General features: G+C 44.9%; 1 protein-coding gene across 2 annotated transcripts in view; it reads right to left on the bottom strand.

The window, feature by feature from the left end:
• The window catches only part of USP13 (ubiquitin specific peptidase 13), a 71,712-nt gene that overhangs the window by 26,126 nt on the left and 32,395 nt on the right, over window positions 1-13,191 (bottom strand). For both annotated transcript variants that reach the window (XM_079977770.1, XM_079977769.1), the window contains exons 5-10: window positions 12,801-12,943; window positions 10,899-11,083; window positions 4,356-4,450; window positions 2,859-3,046; window positions 1,007-1,078; window positions 163-256 (exon numbers count right to left, since the gene is read on the bottom strand). In XM_079977770.1, the coding sequence (XP_079833896.1) occupies window positions 163-256; window positions 1,007-1,078; window positions 2,859-3,046; window positions 4,356-4,450; window positions 10,899-11,083; window positions 12,801-12,943 (777 nt within the window). The remainder of the gene's footprint in view (window positions 1-162; window positions 257-1,006; window positions 1,079-2,858; window positions 3,047-4,355; window positions 4,451-10,898; window positions 11,084-12,800; window positions 12,944-13,191) is intronic.

The raw sequence follows: 13,191 nt of genomic DNA, 5'->3' as shown, positions 1-13,191 counted from the left end.
GATGTTTGGGCTGAGGAAAGCTTATGACGCTCCCGAACGATCGTCCAGGAGGGAGGGAAGATGCCAATCGTGCATGTGTCTCTGCCAGGGTCCTACTCGAGTGTAGGCTGAACTCCTGACATCTTCTACCTAGTTATCAAGCTGTGCATGCTAGGTAAATACCTTGTGTTCTTCTTTCATCACCTGTTCAATGAGCTCAGATTTCGTTGGTGGTTTAGAGTATTGGCCTGAAAGGAGGCCATGTCCCAATTTAGCCCTGTAGTAGAGGGAGGGGGGTAGGGGTGGGGTGGGAGTAGGGAAGGAGAGAGAAAGCACACAAAATGTTTCCCACCAGGCTCAGAGTAGGGAGAAAACAGCAGGAGGGTGAAAGTAAGGCTAAATGTCGCCCATCTGTTAACACACACCCTGAACACACATCCTTACTATGATCCAACTAAGCTTCTTTCCTCTTGGCATCCCCATTTCAAAAAGCAGCAAGTCATACAAAATAGTGTAGTGTTAGCTATGTGGGGGAAAATACTCTCCAAACCACATAGCTATGCTTATTACAAACAACAGGACTACTCTGGTGAAAGTCCAGGTCAAATCAAAGACAGCAATCAGATCAAAGTCAATCAAGCACAATCATTTCTCAAATGTCACAGGTGGTTCCAAAAATAAATTAAATGAAAACTGTAAAGCAGCAATACAAATACTGAACAAACAAAATCAACAAATGCTTGGCACTCTCCACAGAATGGAAACAGCTAAAGTCAGCTTTATAATCAATTACATCCTATAAGATAAAGCTACCGTGAATAGTTGCCGCTACAAGCCGTGCCACTAACCAAGTTCAAAAGGAAATCTGTCATTTAATAAGAATGCCAAAAGGCAATTAGTACATTTCCCCCCATGTCCAGAATGGTGTTTGTCTGGGTACCTCATAAAGGCTATTAAAGCAACAAACAATGTGGGAGATTCAACCATTCAGAGAAATCTGCTGCTTAATATAAAGCCTGCCACTTACATTTGCGTGTTGAAATCTTGTGTTGGGTCTAGAGGAGAGTAGTCAAATATTCTTGGAAGGTTTCCCACGTACCTATCCAGAGAGAATTGTGGAGGAAAAAGAGAACATTCAAACAGAGCAGATTGTTTTCCATTGACATAATTTGCTGAGGAGACCATTTGCTCCCATGTAGTCTTGCCTAGGCCTTAAAATCTACTTCAGAGGTCTTGCTCTTGTTGCCATCTCAATATACCCACTGTGACAAGAAGGAGAGGCCGAGTCTTTTCTATAGCAGTGCTGAGGTCTGGAATGCTCCCCAAGTCAAAATCCATCAGTCAGACACCATCTCCATCTCTATTCTGTCAGAAACTGAAGACACCTGATTCAATGGGCTTTTGACATATAGTATCCTTTAATTCTACTTCGGGTGGATTTTAATTGCTAACATTCTTAGTCTCTCACTACTGTTGGTTTTTTTCTTTGAACTGGTTGCATTGGGTGGTATCCAATGCTTCCACACTGTTGACAGAAGGCATCCAGCAGCATAAAGCGAGGAGGAGGAAATGTTCACCATTCCTCCTTCCCATGCACTTCCTCAAAATCTGCTCTGGAGGACTGGGGGTCCTTCAGGAACAGATTTCGGAGGCAGAGGGGGCTGCAGAGAGGAAGAACAGGAATCACTGGACGTTCCTGCCCTTCCGTTTCGTCAGCGAAGGGGAAGCATTGAATACCACTCATACGATCTAACGATCTGTCCAATTTGTATATTTATAGTTTTAATGCTCTGTTTCTATCCTTATGCTGCAAAGCCACTCTTAAGTACAGCAGCAGAAGGTAAAGGTAAAGGTACCCCTGCCCGTACGGGCCAGTCTTGACAGACTCTGGGGTTGTGCGCCCATCTCACTTAAGAGGCCAGGGGCCAGCGCTGTCCGGAGACACTTCCGGGTCACGTGGCCAGCGTGACATCGCTGCTCTGGCGAGCCAGAGCCGCACACGGAAACGCCGTTTACCTTCCCGCTGGTAAGCCGTCCCTATTTATCTACTTGCACCCGGAGGTGCTTTCGAACTGCTAGGTTGGCAGGCGCTGGGACCGAGCAGCGGGAGCGCACCCCGCCGCAGGGATTCGAACCGCCGACCTTTCGATCGGCAAGTCCTAGGCGCTGAGGCTTTAACCCACAGCACCACCTGCGTCCCACAGCAGCAGAAGAGTGGTGCATAAATAAATGAATGCTATCCTCAAATTTTGGAGGTTGGAATTGTGAGACACCTGCTAAAACTCCACAAGCAATACAGTTCCTTCTGGGAGCAAAACAGCAGTTGAGGTTCCTCTGTCTCCCCATCTCCATCTGGCTGAAGGATGGAGTAGATTAGTTCCTAGGACGGCTATGCAGACCCTATTGCCAGGCAAGAGTGTGCAGTTGACAGGGGGAAGGGATTCTAATGAAGTGCCATCCCCTCTGGCCAGGAGACTCTCGGGGGATTCACACCACTGTGCTTGAAAGTATTTATATATGCACTCAATAAACAGATGGTTGCTGCAGGGGCGGGAGTAGAGGATGAAGGATCCCTATGAAATCCAGCAAGCTTAGGAGTGCTTTCAAAAAAAAGAGAGATGGAAAAAAATAAAACATGGGTTGGACATGTATCTATTAGACTCACTTCACATCTAACAAAATATGTAAAGTGAGAATGCAATAACTACATTCACCAATGGACAGGCATACTTCCCAGGAAGTCTCAATTAACCACAGCTCCCTGTTGGGGATAAGCATTGGGGCAGACCTGGAGTTTGCCATTGTGTACTGTAGCGAGCCTTAGTAGTGCAATGAGGAACATAAGAGGTTCTAATCTGGTTGCCGCAAAACTGACTTACGCTCTCTGAAATTCAGGGATGCTGAAAATGGCTTGTAGGACAGTGTTGACATAGCAGCTGTTGCCCAGGTTTTTCATGCCCGTGTATCCTGGACCATACATTGGCTTTAGCTTCATGCCAGACTCTTGGATCACTTCCCATTCAGAGACTCTGGGTTTGATGTCGTTATCTCTTGAGCCATTCTCCGTCTGAATGCAAAAAAAAAAAAAAAAAAAAAGCTTTTAAGCAGCAGCAGTTTTCAAAAGCGTATGTTATGAACTTATAAAGCAGGTGTATTTAAATAGAAAAATGAAAAAAACACCTTGTTCTGAGAACTTTCCCAAATGAAACACTAAGCAATAAAATAGTTTGCTTTCTGCTTGCTGAGATACAAATGCAATCATGTCTCCACCTGCTGAATTATCTAAGCAACTGCAATCACAACTTATTCCCACATTTATAGCCGCAATACAGAAATAGCCACTGCTATACCCATAAAAAGTGCCCTCGTTTTTCTATGGAGCTTCACATGCAATATGTGGTAAAAAAAATAAAAATGGAGAGTCCGATTTGCAGAGACCTAAACTTAGGGACGCGGGTGGCGCTGTGGGTTAAACCACAGAGCGTAGGACTTGCCGATCAGAAGGTCGGCGGTTCGAATCCCCGCGACAGGGTGAGCTCCCATTGCTCGGTCCCTGCTCCTGACAACCTAGCAGTTCGAAAGCACATCAAAGTGCAAGTAGATAAATAGGTACCGCTCCAGCGGGAAGGTAAACGGCGTTTCCATGTGCTGCTCTGGTTCGCCAGAAGCGGCTTAGTCATGCTGGCCACAGGTCCCGGAAGCTGTACGCCACTCCCTCGGCCAATAAAGCAAGATAAGCGCCACAACCCCAGAGTTGGTCACGACCGGACCTAATGGTCAGGGGTCCCTTTACCTCTTTAAACTTTGCAAAATGTGACTGTACGGTTCAATCCTGGGCAGGAGGGAAAGCGTAGCCTTGGTTTCCAAATACAGATATATTGTACATCAGGGTTGGGGAACCTCATGCCAAAAGCAGCATTCCAGGCCTCTGTATCTGATCCTAAGTTTACAATCATTGTTCCAACCACTTGCAAGCAGCCCCCAAAAGATTCCCCAGAAGGTAATGTGGTCCCTGGGCTGAGAAAGGTTCCCCACTCCTTTCTCACTTCCCACTCTACATACTTAGAGCCTTACCGAACTCAGAATTTGTAAAAATGTTACATGGAAAAAATACGAGGCATTACACTTACTTCTGTAAAACAAGAAAATCTTTAATAAAAAAAGAAAGAAAGAAACAGCCTTGTGTCATTTTATTATGTTATCAGATGCCTTTTAGCAGGAGAACATAAACTGAAAAGCAGATTATATATTTTAAAAGAAAGAAGGGTCTCCCGCAAGAATGGAAACTGTGCTTTTCCAATTGAGGCACTGATTTTCCCTGCTATTTTCCATGACTGCTGAAGATACAGATTCTGAATAAAAGGAAAGCCGCTTACTACATGCATTTGGAGCATATCAATGCCAAAATGTGCTAAGTGTTTGGCTATGTGTGGGTCCAAAACCGCCTCCTCTTCATCAAAGGAATAGACATCTGCAGAGAAAAGAAGAAAAAGGACGGCTCACTGAGTGTTACCCATCAGCGTTATTTAACAACAGCATATTCTTGAAGCTTTACCACCAAGCGATAGTAATTTTGCCAGCTCAACTATTAAGCAAATTCTGGACATTCTGTTCGCTACCAAGTTCTCCACATTATAATGGTTCCATTGGCAACCAAGAGATCCCTATTCTAAGGTGCCCTTCAGACATTGCTGCAGCAGCTTGGTGTGCCACTGTTCTGTGGCTTCATCCCACATTGCCCAGGGCAATTTGAGAGGCGCAGAACAGGGCAACTGGCTCTGTCCTTGCAGCAGTGAGCTTTCAGGTGTTAGAAAGAAAGTCACAGCCAAGGAGCAGAATGAATGCTTTCCACACAGTAGTTCTCGGGTTCAATCCCTGGAATCTCCAGTTCTTTTAAGGCAGGGGTGCCCAAACTTTTTTCAAAGAGAGCCAGATTTAATAATAATAATAATAATATTTTTATTTTTATTTATACCCCACCTTCCCCAGTTCAAAAACTGGGCTCAGGGCGGCTAACAACAAATTTAAAACACTTAATTGTAAAAGCAGCATAAAATACAGTATAAAAACATGAATAGCAATAAAATTCAGATTTGATGAAGTGAACATGCATAAGGGCTGACCAAAGTTGTTGACTTTTTTTAGGGTTCAAGTTGTTGAGCTTTTTTTAGGATTAGACACCAATTAGGGGACCAGATTAGACAGACTTTGGACATGCCTGTTTTAAGGTATCAGAGGGCAGACTTTCTCTGCCTTGAAATTAGAGAGCTACTGCCAGTCAAGAGTAGAAAATGCTGGGCTGCATGAACCAATGGTTTAGTATAAGCTCACTTTGGCTCTGTCCACTGGCCAGAGAACAAAAAGGCCACTCAGAGGTCATCTCTTGCCTGGGGAAGGGGGAAGGGTTATGAACCCTGCTCCACTAAACCCAGAGGGATCCTCCCCTCCAGAAATTAAGAGAGACAGGGATTGTGGGATCGCTTTTCTCCACGAAATCAAATCAAGGCAATTGGCACACAGGTGCTCTCTCTTGTTCCCGATCAGAGTGGCTGCCTACCTGCAAATGAAGAGCCCCCGCCTCCCCACCAGGCTGCAAGTAGCTCCTCTGCCTAAAAAACTGTTAGCTAAAAGCCAGGGCGCAGCACAGGTCAAGCCCTGCCTTTCAAGACGAGCATAACACAGCAAGGGGAGCACTGCCTTGTTCCTTCATCAACAAGAGAAAGAGCAGCTGCTGAGAACTTTCCTGACCCACCTGCCAGGAAGAACACTCTGCTCCAAATGCTACACCCTTGTGCAAATTAATTGAAACAAAGCATGTTTTCTATCTTACTCGTAATCCTGTACTCAAAACAAACACAAAAAGTCAGTTGATCATTATGGTGTTGGAAGCCTGCAGCCAATAGAAGGAATGATGCTCTGGCCACAACATATTGAGGTTCTACAAAAGGGAGTTATTCCAGAGCTGGAAAAGAGGTACCCTGATGGCACTGGGATATTGCAGCAGGACCTAGTTCCCCCCCCCCCGCCCCCGTCACACATCGAAAGTGGTGAAGAAATTCATGACAGAGCAGCAAATACAGGTACTTGATTGGCCAGGGAATTCCCCGGACGTAAATCCCATTGAGAATTTGTGGGCTATATGCAATCGTCGCCTCGGTGCTGTAGACTGTACGACTATGGAGAAGCTCATTCAGGCGCTGATTCAAGTGTGGTACAGGGATCTGAAAATCAACAGTGACTGTTCGAAACTAGTGGACTCCATGTCAAACTGTGTTCAAATGCTGCTTAAAAATAGCAGAGGTCATATCCGTTACTAATGTATGTATGTGTGAGTTTTGTACATGTATATATGTGAGTTTTGTACAATAAACTGCATTGTTTGTTTCAATTAATTTGCACAAGGGTGTAGTTGCCCTGGGGCAGAAGAACCTGGGACTGCACTTCAGCTATGAAATCTGCTGTCAGAAGATGCAGTGATGATTACCAACACCATACTGCCTCTAATGCTGGAGGTAGTATGTAGTCAGCAGGATTAGTAGCCACTGAGAGGGCAGCTGTGTGGGCTGTTATGTACAAATTAAGAAGGCAGACCCACTCCCCACCGCCCAGGTTCTTGCGTAGCCTGCTAGTTGAAAGCAGACAACATTTCCCTTGATGGCACTAGCAGTCCAAGAAGCTAGTAAAAAGGTGTGTTGCAGGAGACGAGATGGCCCTTTGGGTCTCTTCCAACTATATAATTCTATGATTCTAGGCAGCCTCGCTTTACCAGCAAGTTCAAGACAGTTGCAACAGACATCAGCACATGCCAGAGGTGCCTCCCCACAAATCCTCAGTTGCTGTCCTCGTCCCTGTAAGTAACTCCTTGTGTGCTCCCCCAATCTCAAAGCATGGGCTTACTACACATAGTATCACAGGTGTGGATCCAAACTTTCCTTCCATTTAATGCAACGGAGTTCACGGAACATGCCTCTCCTGCCTCTATTTTTCCTCTGCAGCCCCCTCAATGTGCACACGCGAACACACCCCACAAAAATCTGGTCCTGGGGTTGCAGGAGCCTTGGGAATGGTGTGGCATATGGTGTCGTGGGCTGCAGGGGGTAGGAGTTTGGAGCAATTGCTCCCAAACCCCCAATTGCATGGATGGAGGAGCAACTTAGGATCCAAGCTGTGGCGTCTAAACAGGCTGGCAAAGATGTTTTTCTCCATGAGGCAGACCCATTAAGGACTCCTATGTCTGTTTGTTTATATTTGTTTAACCATCCCCTGCAGGAGGTTGCTGGGCTACTCTATTCCTTGAATCAGGCAGGCATCTCTGGCCTTTGGCAACCTGTCGATGTCTCCTCTTCACTTACAGCACAGTATGGAACCAGTTCATCTGGGTTTTAACTGTAGCGGATTTAATGTTCAGTGTACGTGCGGCAAAACAGAAGGATGAACAAGACTGTGAACCAGGAGATTAAAGCTCTGCACTTAAATCTGAAAGACCTGCATTCAAAGCATACCGTGTGCCTTTGGGGCAAGTCATCTCATAGCTTCCCATCTGCTAAGGAATATATTGCCATCTGCTAATGCTGATATTGCTAATGAGGGTATGTAGTTCAAAGGATTTCCACCAGGGTCATGAGGCAGTCATAGAATCATAGAATCATAGAATCATAGAGTTGGAAGAGACCACAAGGGCCATCGAGTCCAACCCCCTGCCAAGCAGGAAACACCATCAGAGCACTCCTGACATATGGTTGTCAAGCCTCTGCTTAAAGACCTCCAAAGAAGGAGACTCCACCACACTCCTTGGCAGCAAATTCCACTGTCAAACAGCTCTTACTGTCAGGAAGTTCTTCCTAATGTTTAGGTGGAATCTTTTTTCTTGTAGTTTGGAACCATTGCTCCGTGTCCGCTTCTCTGGAGCAGCAGAAAACAACCTTTCTCCCTCCTCTATGTGACATCCTTTTATATATTTGAACATGGCTATCATATCACCCCTTAACCTCCTCTTCTCCAGGCTAAACATGCCCAGCTCCCTTAGCCGTTCCTCATAAGGCATCGTTTCCAGGCCTTTGACCATTTTGGTTGCCCAAAATATAGCCTGCCTCAGGTGGTAGAATCCAAGGGGTGCCTCCACAGGCGCATACCATTGCCAGAGAAGTGGATGTGGTGGCTTCCTGGTTCCAGGGAAATCTCACAAGAGCCCTGCAAAATCATGCAGGAGCTCCATGAGGTTGTGCAGAGCCTCATGCACCCTTCCCAAGACGCTGGTAAGAGAGACAGAGTGCCTTGTTTACCCAAGATATTGAGAAGGTTGTATGAGGCATTTGTGTGATCTCGTGGGGCTGTTGCAAGAGCTCACCAGAAACCAGAGCCAGAATTTCTGCAGAATGAACCCAGATGCCATAGGCATGCAATCCTGGTAAATGAGGCTTTGGCAAGGGCAGAAAGGTGAGGAACTTCCCATTTTGCCTCAGGCAGTGAAACAGGATAGGCCACCCCTAATTTCCACCCTCTTTATTTGAAAAACGATAATACAAATGACCTCTTTCTCCATAAGAACAGTGGAAGGAGAAACTTAAAATTAGCTAGAATTTCAGATCTGCTACTGCTGCTAAATCGCCTTGTAGTCCTAATTTGGGTTCAAAAGCAGCATACTAAGGTTTTATCAGAGCTAAAACCTTGAGCATCATCCAGCCATATAATTTCTGGCCTCCTAAATCCTGCAAGGCAAAAACAGGAGCCGTGTTCCTCTCGACAAGCGTTGCGATGTCCAGCTGATAATGTCCAGCATTCTCTCCGCTTGTGTCTGCCAAGGGTGACCCTGCTGGCATTTATGGATAGGCATGGTGCCCTTCTGCTGCCATTGCATGCCAAAGGAGTCTCTGTTTCCAGGTACATGTTATTGTTCCCCTCGGTAAACAAGAGCTCAGTGTTCTCGTGCTTTTCCAGTTAAGTCACAATGCTGTGCGGCACCTGGAAAAAGTTTGTGTGCTTTATCAGAGTCACCTTTATCAGAGCCACCTAAATGAACCTTGGGTTGCATCTGTAACAGTATTTGAAGCATTTCACTTCAGCTGGAAAAAACATCCATATGGATGTCTGACTAGAGATAAAACAAAACAGGGACAAAACAATAACATTTAAGTCCAGGCAAATAAGCCACTCCGGAGGCCAGCTGAGGTCAACTTTTGAAGTGCTGATATTCATCTAAAGACACTTGGATACAAATCTTTGTTTGCCTTTCATTGACATTTCACTCCAACTTTTACATCACATCCATGCCAACTGAGGATTACATTGCATATCTCTGATGAAGAAGGCTCCAAGCCACAAAAGCTTACGACATAATATGATTTGTCAGTCTTTTAAAGTCTTACAAGATTCTTTGTTGTTTTCACAGAAACTGATTAAAAAGCAACCCCTCTGGATATCTTTAAAATTTCTTCTTTTTTCATTTGAGTTTGCATTCAAGGAACCCTGGACATGCAAACTACACTAATTCCTTTTAGCAGTTATAAGAACAGGATGCAACCAAAGCTTGCAGTTCTCTGCTGAAATCAAAAGATCAATACACTTTAAAACCTGAATTTTTCACAATAGTGATTGCAAACTTGTTTCATATTTCCTTTTGTATTTAGGACCCTTCGGTATCTAACTGATCACAAACTAGACAAAAAAATATATTAAGGATTAGTAAACTGCTCTTTGTTTACTGTAGGCGGGAATAAAACACGTTGTCTGGCCTGCTGTGTTTTTTTTGGGGGGGGGACCAAGGGAGCAAAGAGTACACAGATAACTATTGTCCCTCCTTCCCTCCCTGCTAAAAGAATTGTTTGAAAGGATGAATGATAAAGATTTTAAAGGTAACCTAGGATACTTAAAAGACTACGTGTATGTTTTATTCTCTGCTTAGACTCTGTTCTATTATTAACCAACTGAAATCTGTACTGATACTCAAATTCCCACTGCAATATGTCGGTCCTCTTAATAGCCTGCTTTGGCCAAAATATTATGCAGGTGACTCAAGACCAGAGCCTTTGATCCCCACCCCTGGCCAGATGGAAGCCCTCCAGGGCAGTATGTCAATCGTGCATCATGATGGGCACATAAGCCTCATTAGCATCCCTTCCTCTAATAAATTTTGTCCCTATGCCCTCAGTGCACAACCATTAACAATGACAAGAGGCCACTCTGCCCTTTTCAGTCACAGCCAGAAGTTGCAATGATTTATGTGCTTCCTGACGCTGCATTAATTCTACGGTAAGAGTTTGGGGGTGGAAGGAGAGCTGCAGAGAGCCGCCAGCTGAGCCACAGGGCCCCTGGGAGCCGGGTAACAAAAACGTGGCTATGCTGAAGGGGTCTGCAAATCCCTTTGTTCTAAACATGCAGCCTCCCTTGGATGTGGCACACTCAAGCCAAGCACCAAATCTGTTTTGCCGTGGCAATGCTGAAAGGATGTGTTTCCCCACTTTGGCTCGCTTTGCAGCAAAACTGTGTGCATGGACAGGAATGAGAATCCTTTGAGTTGCACAACATGGCCTGCCTTTGTTGAGAACAGTCAGATGTGTTCTCCCTTACTGGCCTTTCTGCGCAGTTCCAGTATTGTTCAAAGGACGTATCCCGTCAACTACAGAACATAGCAAACTCAACGTTCAAAACTCTGCTCGGTCGTTAGGCCCTAGACAAGCCAGCCAGCTCTCCTGCGGCCCAGAGTTGCAATGTAGAAAAGTTATCATCCAGGACACATCCAGGACACCAGTTCTGTGAAAGTGCGGGATGTTGTACCTTGTCCCGAGTTCAGTTTCTGTAAAACCCCTGCTTACTTCCTCATTTTCCTGCCCTCTTCTATACCCACATGTCTGTGATAAAACCAAGAGACAGTGATGATGTGGGCTACCTGATAAAAGGTACTTATTTTCCAGCTGACTAACCTGCACCATCGGGAGTAATTGTTCCAAGCTTCACTGCTAAGGGATAACCCATCTCCTTATAGTGTTCCAGCGCATGTCCATTTCCTCCACTGCCGTAAAAGAACCACTTTCCACACAGTACTGACCCATCTGTGAGATTCAGCCAAAGATTCTCCCGCAGGTCACATTTTGAGCATTTCCAGCCACTGAAAAGCAAGAAACATTCAGGGGTTAGATTGGCAGTACTGGGGAAACCTGGGTCTACCTCCAAAACCAGCAAGTGGCCAAGATTCCCACACTGGATTAACCATAGGGTTCTCCTTGTCAACTGCCAACGGGACAACAACAATCTGCTGCCATCTGAGTAGCCCCACATCACCAATCCTCAAAAACTGCTGTTCTTCATTAACGATAACTGTACGTAGGAAGAAACTCAGTATTGCTCTGTTACAAATGTTTTCTTAACAAGCGTTTCTGCTTAGAATCATAGAATCATAGAGTTGGAAGAGACCACAAGGGCCATCGAGTCCAACCCCCTGCCAAGCAGGAAACACCATCAGAGCACTCCTGACATATGGTTGTCAAGCCTCTGCTTAAAAACCTCCAAAGAAGGAGACTCCAACACACTCCTTGGCAGCAAATTCCACTGTCGAACAGCTCTTACTGTCAGGAAGTTCTTCCTAATGTTTAGGTGGAATCTTCTTTCTTGTAGTTTGGAACCATTGCTCCGTGTCCGCTTCTCTGGAGCAGCAGAAAACAACCTTTCTCCCTCCTCTATGTGACATCCTTTTATATATTTGAACATGGCTATCATATCACCCCTTAACCTCCTCTTCTCCAGGCTAAACATGCCCAGCTCCCTTAGCCGTTCTTCATAAGGCATCGTTTCCAGGCCTTTGACCATTTTGGTTGCCCTCCTCTGGACACGTTCCAGTTTGTCAGTGTCCTTCTTGAACTGTGGTGCCCAGAACTGGACAGCTTGCCTGGACAGCTTGCCTGAGGAAACAAGCCTCTCCTTCTTATGTTCACTCCTGAGCTGCCCAGAGCCAATTGGGGGACATGCAGGGGCGCTCTGTTGTGCAAGGAGAAGTCTACTAGGAGGATCTGTTAGTTGAATCTGGTCCATGGTGCTATCAATATATATATATATATATATATATATATATATATATATATATATATATACACACTGTATGTATACAGACCAACATAAGAAAAGGAACACAACAGACATTCAGCTCTAGAAAAACTTACAGCCAACATTTTGGTAGTGGGGGGACAAAAAGATGGAAAGGCAGGAACAGGGAGGACTGGGTAAAAAGGGATTAATGTGAGCAAACTGTCCTCCTATACTGAGTATTCAATACAGAACACTCAATACAAATGCGTCAAATAAAGCAGAAAGACCTGCTAATGGTTTAAAACATTGTATATTAAATGTTATAAAACCATATAACGTACTGCAGAGCACTTTAGAATCATTTAATTAACTTTAATGTCCTTTGCGTGAGGCAGATAATGGATTAATGCAGTGTTAATGGGTATGAAGAAAACGTAAATAGCTGCCAACAGGGAACTTAATGGCTGCTGCAGACAGAAAATGAGAGGAGTGACAGATAAGATGGTTTCTATAAAAGTGTTGCGCTACATATCTATGTGCTATGGAGTGGGGGTAGGACCCTCCTGGGGTGGGGGTGGGACCCTCCTGCAAGACCCGAGAGCTCCTTAGCTATTTCTTTCTATATCACATTATTCTTGGCAAGTGTGGTTTTCTGGTCTTGTTCTTTAACCAGGCACCTATCCTAACCACCCATCCCCAAAAGGCATCCAACTGGTTAACATGGGATGCAGAAGCTGGATTAGGTGGGTTCTGGGATCTGTTCCACAGGGCAGTTCTTAGGTAACAAAGTGCAAGAGTCTCACCTGGGAGGAATCCTGACTCCATTGTCCATCTGTACAAGTGTGTTGGCATGTTTGGAGACTTGCAGCTCCTCTTCCCATGAATCTGGGTCTTGCTTCCTATAAGGAGATTTCGAACTGAGGACTGCGTCGCAAGCTATCGTAACCTAGAGGTGGGGGGAGAAGTCAAAGTGAACATAAAAGGCAATGTAAAAAACCAAAACCAAAAGACAAAACTATCCCTATGTAATAATAATAATAATAATAATAATAATAATAATAATAATAATTCATTGTTTATACCCCGCCCATCTGGCTGGGCTTCCCCAGCAACTCTGGGCGGCATCCAAAAAAATATTAAAATACTGTAATACATCAAACATTAAAAGCTTCCCTAAATAGGGCTGCCTTCAAA

The sequence above is a fragment of the Podarcis cretensis genome (genome assembly GCF_951804945.1).
Source record: "Podarcis cretensis genome assembly, chromosome: 5".
NCBI lineage: Eukaryota > Metazoa > Chordata > Lepidosauria > Squamata > Lacertidae > Podarcis > Podarcis cretensis.
Note: the sequence above shows the minus strand (reverse complement) of the source record. Positions and strands in the feature narration are given on the sequence as shown.